At 44.8% G+C, this 12,500-nt stretch overlaps 1 protein-coding gene across 1 annotated transcript in view; it reads left to right on the top strand.

Annotated features, from left to right (window-relative positions):
* Nucleotides 1–12,500, top strand: part of gfra1a (gdnf family receptor alpha 1a) — a 148,870-nt gene that overhangs the window by 111,552 nt on the left and 24,818 nt on the right. The window contains exons 5-7 of the mRNA XM_083775331.1: nt 3,122–3,300; nt 4,841–5,013; nt 8,414–8,523. Of these exons, the coding sequence (XP_083631457.1) occupies nt 3,122–3,300; nt 4,841–5,013; nt 8,414–8,523 (462 nt within the window). The remainder of the gene's footprint in view (nt 1–3,121; nt 3,301–4,840; nt 5,014–8,413; nt 8,524–12,500) is intronic.

The following is a 12,500-nucleotide window of genomic DNA, read 5'->3' as shown; positions in this document are numbered from 1 at the left end:
GCGATGGAAAAAAGCGATGGCGAAAAAAGCGATGGCGAAAAAAACGATGGCAAAAAAAGCGATGGCAAAAAAAGCGATGGCGAAAAAAGCGATGGCGAAAAAAGCGATGGCCAAAAAAAGCGATGGCCAAAAAAGCGATGGAAAAAAGCGATGGCAAAAAAAGCGATGGCGAAAAAAGTGATGGCGAAAAAAGCGATGGCGAAAAAAGCGATGGCCAAAAAAAGCGATGGCCAAAAAAGCGATGGCCAAAAAAGCGATGGCCAAAAAAGCGATGGCGAAAAAAGCGATGGAAAAAAGCGATGGAAAAAAGCGATGGCGAAAAAAGCGATGGCCAAAAAAAGCGATGGCCAAAAAAGCGATGGCCAAAAAAGCGATGGCGAAAAAAGCGATGGAAAAAAGCGATGGAAAAAAGCGATGGGGAAAAAAGCGATGGCCAAAAAAGCGATGGCAAAAAAAGCGATGGCGAAAAAAGCGATGTACACACGCACGCACACACACAAGCACCCCACTCCTCCCCTCCCCTCCCGTGTCGGACTATTGTCCCGTCTAACTATTGTCCCGTCTAACCTAAGGGGTGTCGGACTATTGTCCCGTCTAACCTAAGGATCGTCTAACCTAAGGGGTACCTGTCTAACCTACGGTTTGTCGGACTATTGCCGCAACTTCTGTCTGTCTAATGTCGTGTCGGACTGTTGGAGTAAAAAGACGATATTTCAGACAATAGTCCGAAACTGTCGGACCATTGTCCCGTCGGCCAAAAGGGTGTCGGAAAAAAGATCGCCACCCCATATTCTCGGCTCTTCTCCGGTACACTGTAGAATCCTGAGTGTTCATTTTGAGAGTCTATAGACATGGAACCAATTGGACCCTTCATGGGTCCATTTAGTTCCATTTGCACACTCTCGGGGGTTAAATCAAACTCTCTTTATTAACAGCTTCTCTGTCACCAATTAACACTCGAACATACCATCCCCATACAGACTCTCTCTCTCTCTCTCTCTCTCTCTCTCTCTCTCTCTCTCTCTCTCTCTCTCTCTCTCTCTCTCTCTTTACCCTCCCTCACCTCTCGTTAACACCGTCAGACGTTGTGACACTCTCAAGTTATTTGGTTACTCCTTCCCTCCAATCGTTCTTTCGCTCCTCTGCTCCATCTTTAGTTATAGGCTGTGGGCTCTTCCCGTTTTAATTGGCACTCGTTTACAGAGGGGACGACAAAAATGCTGTTTTTGCTCCATTCGCCTTCAAAAAAAAAAAAAAAAAAAAGGCAGGGGAAAAAAAGTGTTGTGGCAACGTGTTAATTAATGGGGGATCCATGAGAACGCTAGCAATTAGTAACAGGCTGACAGATGAGAAAGGCGGTGCACTGGAGACTTTGATGAGTATAGGCCTATAACAACAACACAGGCTTCACACCGACACACAAACACATGCACAGGGAGGGACACGCACGCACGCACGCACGCACGCACGCACGCACGCACGCACGCACGCACGCACGCACGCACGCAGCAGTGGGTGGAGAGGTAGTGCAGTGGCTTGGAAATCGTAAAGATCCTCCTGGTTAGATCCCTGGCTCTGCCTTGCTTATTGTCAAGCTGTGCTTCCTTGAGATTTGACATTTTACAGCTATAACTGCTCCCACTGAGCAGGTTGGTCTCCACCATCGTTGTGTGAATGGGAGAATTGTAATTGTAATGTAATTGTGTAATTGTGAATGGGTGAATTGTAATGTAATGTAATTGTAATGTAATTGTAATTGTAATGTAAAGCACTTTGGAGAAAAGCACTATATATAAGCAGTCCGTTTGATTTCGCCGTCAGTGTGTGAACGTGTGAAACTATAATGCACCAAACTGTAAACTACTTTGGATAAAGGTGTTTTGGATGAAATACATAATTTACCATTTTGCGCGCACAAACGCAACGCACGTGTGGACGCACGCACGCACGTCACACGCACGCACCGACGTGCACGGAGATGCTATAAAATGCAGTTCACACAGCCGCAAAACACAGTTCGCATGCTAATAAAACAACCATGCTTTCACACACGAGTGCATTGTGTGCTCGGTAAAACCTCTCCGTTAATAATGTATCCTTTTGTAACTTTGAGAGCGTATAAATGTAACCATCTGTACCCATAAGGGTACATTTGGTTACATTAACCCATTCTGGGCGGGAACCCCTTTTGGTGTTTTAAGCATTGTGTTATAATTTAGCTATTGAAAAATAGCAGATCTACAAGCTCTACAAGCTACGAGCTTGTAGATCCGCTATTTCTTTTTAATCGCTAAAATGTGGCGCAAATCTTTGAATATATATGCTTTCAGAGCGAACAAAATCTTTGCTTCTGGGGGGGGGGTCCCTGGAACAACATACTTTCAGATGGGGGTCGGCGGGCAATTACATATATTTGTGGGGGTCCTTGACATGAAACCTTTTGAACACAACTGCCAAAGAAACATAGGTTTTTCACAGAAGTGTCAGGATTTAGAAGACGGTTGTAGAATCGATGGTATAGGTCTAAAAGGGCTAACTCTCATTTCATCCTCAGAGTTAAATGGACACCCATGGATTTCACAGCGTGTTGCAGTATAGCCTATATCTTCTGCTGTATGGTTATCTATCAGCGGTCGAGGCAGCACTCGTGGCGCGACAGCCTCATTACGCATGTGGCCATCTCTCTTCCTCCTTCGTCTCTCTCTCTCTTATTTCCATATTGCTGTTATGGAAATGCTGCATGCAGGGTTCTGCCGTTGGGAGTTGAATTGCTTTTGTTTTTGCGATGCTGAGCTCTGTAGCTTTTTTCTCTGCACGCGCATCTCAGCGTCGGAGAAACCTTATCCTGTGTGCACAGCACTTCTCCCTCCACGTTCTCCCCTCTTATCGTTTCTTGCTTTTGGGGCTTTCCTTTTGCCAGCCTCTCTTGTTTGTATATACTTGATGGAACTTTAAATACAGTATACGTATACCAGGCGAGTACACACATCGCACGTCGTCGATGACATCCAGTAAATTGTCTCTTCTTGTTTCCTCTCCCCTCCCCTCCCCTCCCCTCCCCTCCCCTCCCCTCCTCTCCTCTCCTCTCCTCCCCTCTCCCCTCCCCTCCTCTCCTCTCCAGGGGAGCCCGCGGTGACCAGGGAGAACAACTGTCTGAACGCGGCCAAGGCGTGTAACCTCAACGACACGTGTAAGAAGTACCGCTCGGCGTACATCAGCCCGTGCACCAGCAGAGTGTCCACGGCCGAGGTCTGCAACAAGAGGAAGTGCCACAAGGCACTCCGCCAGTTCTTCGACAAGGCAAGGCATAGCCATGGCGCACACAGGACACCAAAACAACTGACCGTATAGTCACCGTAGCCAGAACTATTGGAGATCTGACTTTTAGGGCCGATTCATATACTCCTATTTTACCGCTGTCTCGGCGCTGTAGTGCCGGAATGATTTCGGCTCGTCGGAAATTTTCAGTAGCACCGAAGAGACGACTTTAGGACGGTACCCCCCCCCCCCCCCGAACCTCAAATGACGTCACATTGTAGGCTCTACAGCGCCGAACCGACTTTTATTCAGCTCTAAAATAGGAGTATATTATTAGTATATTAGACCTACCAATTGTGTGATTAACCCATTCTGACCTGAGATCAGATTCATACGAGGTTTCCACTGGACACACACTGGTCTGATGAACCCATTCTGACCTGAGATCAGATTCTAAAAATGTCAGTCGTTCTTCGATTTTTCAAAAACCCCCATCTCAAAATATGTTGTTCTCCAGGGACCCCCCCCCCAGAAGCAAATATTTTAGTTAAAAATGTTCGCTCTGAAATATATATTCAATGATTTGTGCCACATTTTCACGATTTAAAAAAAAATAGCAGACCTACAAGCTCGTAGCGCGCCACTCGGTGGCGCGCTATGAGCTTGTAGGTCTGCTATTTTTCAATAGCTAAAGCATAACATGATGCTAACACCAAAATGGGTTCCCGTTCAGAATGGGTTAAATCTAAATTCAGCGGAATGCATGCGCTGAAGCAGTATAGGTTTGTTATATCCGTCGCGTTCTCCGCTGTTCTATAGCCACTACATTGAGTTTAGATTTCACCCCGGGGCATGTCGGTATATAGACTGATATCTCCGATACGTCTGGCTATGTGAGACTTGTCTCTCGTGGGAATACGTATATGGTCAATAACCTCTGCATGTCCCCCTTATACTTGACACAGGGTATACCTGCATGTAATGTGACATGCAGGTAATGTAAATGTATGGACCTGTGATGTACTGCAAATGTATGCACTAAAATCATGTAATCGTTACGTTATTCCATATTCTTTCTATTGAAATCATATACTTGTGATGTGATGAATATACACACGTTGCCCAGGTCCATACAAGGACAAGGTTCAAACTCAACCCGGACTGAACGGGAACCCCTTTTGGTGTTTTAACTAAGCATTATTTATGTTATACTTTAGCTATTGAAAAATAGCAGATCTACAAGCTCGTAGCGCGCCAGCTTGTATAGGTCTGCTATTTTTGAAAAGTCGTGAAAATGCGGCGCAAATCTTTGAATATATATTATTCTTTCAAAAGTGAATGTTTTTAACTCTGGTCTAAATGGGTTAACCCATTTTGGGGCGTGAACCCCTTTTGGTGTTAGCATTATGTTATGCTTTAGCTATTGAAAAATAGCAGATCTACAAGCTATAGGTCTATAGGTCTGCTATTTTTGAAAAGTCGTGAAAATGTGGCGCAAATCTTTGAATATATATTATTCTTTCAAAAGTGAATGTTTTTAACTGGGGTCTAAATGGGTTGCCGTTCGTTGTCCCATACGCAGGTCCCTCCCAAACACAGCTATGGCATGCTGTACTGCTCCTGTCCGCCCAGCGACCAGTCGGCCTGCTCCGAGCGCCGCCGGCAGACCATCGTTCCGGTTTGCTCCTACGAGGAGAAACAGAAGCCCAACTGTCTGGAACTACAGGCCTCCTGCAAGACCAATTACATCTGTAGGTAAGGCTCATCTCCCTCAAGTACGTCCGTATAAGCGAAAAAACAAACCACGGCGATTACATCCGTAGGTACTAGTGAGACGCGCGAACGCGGGGGAAGCGAACGCAGCTCGTGAATTGCAATAACGACAATTAGGATAAATTACGTACTTTAAGGTTTTTTTTTTAAGTTCTCTTTTTTTTTGCTAAATGCCTAAATTGTAATTTATTTTTAATATTTTTTAAAGTTATTTGTTAGTGTGTGTGTGTGTGTGTTTTAAAGTTTTCTTTAACCCATTCTGACCTGAGATCAGATTCATCCGAGGTTTCCGCCGGACACACACTGGTCTGATGAACCCATTCTGACCTGAGATCAGATTTTAAAAATGTCAGTCGCTCTTCGATTTTTCAAAAATAGCAGACCTACAAGCTCGTATCGCGCCACTCGGTGGCGCGATATGAGCTTGTAGATCTGCTATTTTTAAATAGCTAAAGCATAACGTGATGCCGACACCAAAATGGGTGCCCGGTCAGAATGGGTTAAGTATTTTTTTTGTTTTTTTTTAAGTTTTTGCGTGTGTTTTTTTTTAAAAGTTTTCTTTAACTTAGTTTTTTTTTTTTTTTTTTTCAGTTTTTTTTTGTAATTTTTTTTTAAATTGTTTTATTTTTATTTTTATTTAAGTTAAGTTTTTTTTAAGTTTTGTGTGTGTGTGTGTGTGTGTGATACAGCTTCGCCCTCTGGTGGCGGGTGGGTGGTGTCACAATTGTGACACACACACACACACACACACACAGACAGACAGACAGACAGACATCTTCTGCTAGGTCTCATAGTTAGTGCTCATTGCATTCGCAATAAGACACAAGCTACCGCAGTGGATGTATACACCTATAGCCTCGGTCCTATAGGCTTCCCCATCCGCAAAGAGAAATCCCTGGTCACAACCCCTAAGGCAGAGGCGCTATCGGCGGATAAGTGTCGGTCCAGGAACATCCGTCAGATTTATTTCCCCCCCCCCGGATACGATATATTTTCCGACCAATCGCAACACTATGTTTCATTCACGGAGAATGTTAAACTGATTTGTAAAGCACCCGACGTCATTTCCTTGAGCGGTATACTTGCGCCAAAATCCTGCAACTTTCGCCCAAAAACAAATGACAGCGTCTACAGCGTATAGGTCTTGCCCGGCGTGATGTACACCTACTGTAGTATTCTGTTAACTGTGCAATCCATTGGATTTCTTTTAATTTTCGTTTTTTTCATGTCATATGAAAGCAGGGAATCATAGCTTCAAATTGACATATCGGTCCTTCAGTTTGACCCGCCAGTTTTGGAGATATGGCTTATAGAGTAATGCCTTGTAGAGAAACAGCGAGTTGAGAAAACAGGCTTGAAAGGTTCACTTCTGTGGTCTCTAACAACATTACACCTAGCTACATGTTTAAGCATACATTTCATGTTTACATATTATACACACTTATTTCAGACGTGCTCTCTATAGTTAAAAGCTGTAGGTTGCGCGATGGCAGGCTCTCAGGCAAAATCTGGTCACATTATTATGTCCATGACCCTCTGGAGTCATCCATTTAGTGTTCTTCTGGAACTAATGGAGGGATTAGTGGTTCTAAATGAGCTCAGTTTGGTCTGTCCCCATAGGCGCTCTCTCTCTGTGAGTGTGTGTGTGTGTGTGTGTGTGTGTCTCTCTCTCTCTCTCTCTGCAACTCTGCAACGTTGCATTTCCTACACAAAACACCCATCACTCTTCGTCTTCGGTGCGTTATCTGCATCCATCCAGCACATGTCCGGCGGTATAGAACAACAGGTTCTCAGTAGCGCGTGGGGCCATTTGTCTGTCGTGGGCACGGAGACTAGATTTGAAGCAGTCTTGTGTTTCTGCAGACTCCCACGCCATATGTCAGTCGCTGCACTGCCCGGCGCGTTGACACAACTCTCACCACGCGCTGGTCTGCTCCGCTCAGCAAGATCGGTGAGATTATATACACATCACCCTCGCGGGTGTGTTCGCGTGAGCACGCGCGCACGCGCGTGTGTGTGTGCGTGTGTGTGCGTGCGTGCGTGCGTGCACAGACTTAGTAAAAGGTGGAAGGCCGTTAAGAGACAGAGTTCAAAAGTCACCACCCGAGTGCTTTTTGTCCGTGCCTGTTGTGTCTGTTTATATCCGACGGTAAATATATTATACATTCTCTGAACATGACCAGTCGATCGTTAGAATTCCACACATGAAATGAATCCTCACTGTGAGTGCGTTATGTGCATCCAGGTCTCACAGTGAGTGTAGCCTACGTGTTTAACCCATTTTAGGCCTGACGTCGAAATTTCAAAATAAATCTTCTAAATCCTGACAGCTTTCTGAAATACCTCTTGTTTTCTGTATCAGTGGTGTTCAATATTTCATGTCAAGGACCCTCAAAAATTATTTGGCCACCGACCTCCCCCCCCCCATCTGAAAATATGTTATTCCAGGAACCCCTCAGAAGCAAAGATTTGAGTTAAAAACGTTCGCTCTGAAAGAATATTCAAAGATTTGCATTTTCACGATTTTTAAAAAATAGCAGACCTATAAGTTCATAGCAGATCTATACAAGCTCAAGATACAAGCAGATCTACAAGCTCATAGCGCGGCACCGAGTGCTGCGCTATGAGCTTGTAGATCTGCTATTTTTCAATAGCTAAAGCATAACATAATGCTTAAAACACCAAAAGGGGTTCCCGCCCCAAAATGGGATAATGCGTAGTGGTGGAAAGTAAGTACCTTTACTTAAGTACTGTACTTAAGTACAATTTTGAGGTCTTTGTGCTTTACTAAGTATTTCCAATACTTTTACTTCTACTCCACGACATCTCCGAAGCGATATCATTGTACTTTTTACTCCACTTTTTACTCCACTACATTTATTTGAAAACTTTAGTTACGAGTTACTTTGAATATTATTACACTTCAGTCCTAATACATAGCATTTGATAGTGAGTAAATAGTGAGTACTTCCTTACTTTTGGTACTTTAAGTACATTTTGATGCCAGTACTTTTACTAAAATACATGTTGAATTCCAGACTTTTACTTGTAACGGAATACTGCAGTATTGATACTTTTACATAAAACCCATTTTGGGGCGGGAACCCCTTTTGGTGTTAGCATCATGTTATGCTTTAGCTATTGAAAAATAGCAGATCTACAAGTTCATAGCGCGCCACCGAGTGGCGCGCTACGAGCTTGTAGGTCTGCTATTTTTTTGAAAAATCGAAGAACGGCTGACATAGAAACACAGCTTTTTCAGAAAACTGTCAGGATGTAGAAGACATTTTTAGAATCTGATCAGGTCAGAATGGGTAGTACTTTTTCCCACCCAGGTACTCACAGTGAGTGAGTGTTTTATGTGCGTGTTCCCCATTCCCAGGTCTCGTCTGGCTGACTTCTTCGCCAACTGCCCGCCGGAGCCTCGCTCGCCGTCAGGCTGTCTGAAGGAGAACTATGCAGACTGTCTGCTGGCCTACTCTGGTCTCATTGGTGAGTATATATATATACGTACCAGCAGGGTAGCTATAGCGGCCGCTCCCCACTCTGACTGCATGCTAGCAGGGCAGCTATAGCGGCCGCTCCCCACTCTGACTGCATGCTAGCAGGGAAGCTATAGCGGTTGCTCCCCACTCTGACTGCATGCTAGCAGGGAAGCTATAGCGGTTGCTCCCCACTCTGACTGCATGCTAGCAGGGAAGCTATAGCGGTTGCTCCCCACTCTGACTGCATGCTAGCAGGGCAGCTATAGCGGCCGCTCCCCACTCTGACTGCATGCTAGCAGGGCAGCTATAGCGGCCGCTCCCCACTCTGACTGCATGCTAGCAGGGCAGCTATAGCGGCCGCTCCCCTCTCTAACTGCATGCTAGCAGGGCAGCTATAGCGCCGCTCCCCACTCTGACTGCATGCTAGCAGGGCAGCTATAGCGCCGCTCCCCACTCTGACTGCATGCTAGCAGGGCATCTATAGCGCCGCTCCCCACTCTGACTGCATGCTAGCAGGTCAGCTATAGCGGCCGCTCCCCACTCTGACTGCATGCTAGCAGGGCAGCTATAGCGGCCGCTCCCCACTCTAACTGCATGCTAGCAGGGCAGCTATAGCGCCGCTCCCCACTCTGACTGCATGCTAGCAGGGCAGCTATAGCGCCGCTCCCCACTCTGACTGCATGCTAGCAGGGTAGCTATAGCGGCCGCTCCCCACTCTGACTGCATGCTAGCAGGGCAGCTATAGCGGCCGCTCCCCACTCTGACTGCATGCTAGAGCCCTGTGACTAGAGCATATATGTCAAACTCAAGGCCCGGGGCCCTGGCCCTCTGGTATATTGCACGGACCACCATAATACTACAAGTCCTGCTTTGTGAGGATCATATAGAACAGGAAACTGAGCTTAATAATAATGCATTCTCAGTTTGAAATGCATTTACTTTTTTGCTATTTGCCTGGGAAGTCCTCCTGACCGCGGTGCCCGTGTGTTGAAACACAGTCCGGCCCTTGACTTCTACCAATTTCTTTATTTTGGCCCACCGTGTATTTGAGTTTGACATCCCTGAGCGTCGAAGTCCCCTTTCATGACGACGCCAGGCCCAGGAAATGTATGCATTTTTTCCCATAGACATTTCATTAAGTATTTATTTAAAGACCTTTTTAAGCGTCGTACGAAGCCAACTCGAGTCGTGACGAATCATGACAACAAACGCAAATGGACCAAACAAGTTATTACAAAGAAGAAAAACAAAGTGTTGTAAACCTGCCGCTTTCTAATTCTTTGTTTGGCCCGAAACATTTTGTTTGTTAATTGTCATGATTTGTCACGACAAGAGTTGGCTTTGTCCGCGGCGTAAACGTCTTTAAATAAATACGTTCTGAAAAGTCTATAGGAAAATGAACGGGGATTTCTTTTCCGGGTCTCACGAGGGGGGCGGGACCGCGACGCTCTATAGAACCCGTGAAACACTGCCAGACTGGATTACCAGCCAAGGTCCACGCCTGGACCACTGAGCCATGAAAACATTTTCTATTTGAGAACTTGAGCAAAGAATAAACGAGAATAATACTTTTGGACGAATAAACGCATCGACTGAACTTTATTATATGCAAACACCCTATTCAAAAACCTTCAAAAAATAGCCAGTCTGCGGTACATGCTCACCAGTGTTGTTTTTGGCAGCAATGTTTGATTTTAGTTTTAAGTCATAGTCTTTTGAAAAGTTTTAATTTAGTTTTAGTCACATTTTAGTCACATGGAATGTGTTAGTGTTAGTCTAGTTTTAGGCGACTAAATGTCATGAGATTTTAGTCTACTAAAACTACAGTTGATTTAGTCAAACAAAATGTGTTTCGGCGGGCCTTGATGACGTCGTAATGACTGTTTTTTTATCACTTGCTGAAAATAGCAGATCTACAAGCCCACAACGCGTCGCGCTGCGACACGTTGTGAGCTTGTAGATCTGCTATTTTCAGCATGCAACCAAGTGTTACATGACTTATACTGGATCTCTTGTCCACTAGTCCCTTCATAACATTTCAGTCTAGTTTTCATCTGTTGACGAAATTGTCAATACATTTAGTCTTAGTTTTATTCATAGTTTTTATTTTGCTTCCATTTAGTTTTCGTCAGTGAAAAATGGTAGTCGACGAACATTTTTCGTCTTGGTTTCAGTCGACAAAAACAACACTGATGCTCACAGCGTGCAGTGTCGCGACGTGTTGTGAATTTCTGAACATTGACGCGTCACCCAGAATAGGGACGCCGTGTGTTTGACTGACAGATTGCATGTTTTGAATATTGAATAATGCATTAGTAAGACATGTAAACAGCATGTTCAGAGCAAGAAACATTACAGTACACAGTAAGACATTGAGGCTAAAGGGATAACACAAAAAACATCCTGGGGACTTGTTTCCATTGTGGTCCTATATGCATTCCATCCATCAACTATAGCAAATTAACACAATAATTCATGTCATCAACAAATACGTAATAACTATGTAACAAAAGGAGAACAAGTTGACATGTTGAAAGTGGTTAAAAATCAGTCATCACAAAAGACAGTATATATACAGTATGGGTCAGACTCTACCAGAGACATACCAGCTGTTGAAAGTCAGCCAAAATGCCCCAGAACAAAGAAAATAAATCCCCCCCACACTGTTGAGAAACGACAAGAAACCTGCTCTGTGTCAAAGTTACCGTCTAAGCTTTTTGACATCCTTCATAAAACCTCTATATCATTTTGAGAACAGTGGTGTGTTTTTTTATATCATGGGGTCCTTGCTGTTTGTTTCCCAACCAGAGTTTCAGGGTGCAAAAGCACACCACAAGTCATTATCATAACGGTCACAGAATATCTGATACATTGGGTCGTGGGACAATTTTGGGGTCCCGACTTAACCAATTTTGACCTGAGATCAGATTCTAAAAAAAAGTCTTCTACATCCTGACAGTTTTCTGAAAAATAGCAGACCTACAAGCTCGTAGCGCGCCACTCGGTGGCGCGCTACGAGTTTGTAGATCTGCTATTTATTGAGTCTTGAAGCCCTTTACTACAAAAACATTATATATTTTTTGCCATCTGAGCTATATCTCCGGAGTTATGGAGAAAAAGTTAGACGTCTTGTCTCTTTTCTCCTCCTGAGTGATGTCAGCGGCATCCGACAGTGTATCGGCGCCATATTTTAATTAAAGCTTGGTGAAAACTGACGATTACGAGAATATACACAGAGCTTTTTTTTGGGAATTCAAATGAAAACAGCCGCGCACTACACACAGCCACATACTCACAGTGTCACACAGTTCCCCGGGGCGGTCCGCGAATAAAGGTCCCGCCAAACAGCAATACAATAGACCTCTTAGGCAACATGAGAGATGGGGGGGGGGGAGCACTGTCGGCAGGGGAGAGGGACAAGACAATAGCGAGCTTAAAGATATGAAGAGAACGGGAGAAACTGGGTATGGAAGTAGTCAGACATTCTTTCTCTTTCATCATCTTGTTCTTTCTCTCCTCTGCTGTGCATTTTGTTGCACCGGGGGACACACCCCCTGAGTGTATTTATCATTAACAACCCCCCTGCATTACTGTACACGCGCGCACGCATGCACGCACGCACGCACGCATGCACGCACGCACGCACGCATGCACGCACGTGTACGTATATGTACAGACACACATATACACCTACTGTGGGTGGGTGCACACAAATATACACACAAACACACAATGCACTTGGATAGACAGACACATACAGTACATAGAAATACACACACGCTCGCACGCACACGCACACACAGTCCGCCCGGCAAGCCGAGGAAATGCCAATTCATTGTGCTGCTGCAAAAAAAAACAAAAAGGACTCCGTGTTGGAGCGAGGCCCAGTGCGGGGGAAGCAAGAAATCACTGACTGAAGCTATTTACTTTATTTTTCCCTCGCACGGAGAAGGAGAAAAGCTCCAGCGCCATGCAACTTCCATC

The sequence above is a fragment of the Protomyctophum parallelum genome (genome assembly GCF_964188405.1).
Source record: "Protomyctophum parallelum genome assembly, chromosome: 10".
NCBI lineage: Eukaryota > Metazoa > Chordata > Actinopteri > Myctophiformes > Myctophidae > Protomyctophum > Protomyctophum parallelum.
This window is presented reverse-complemented; position numbering and strand designations above follow the sequence as displayed.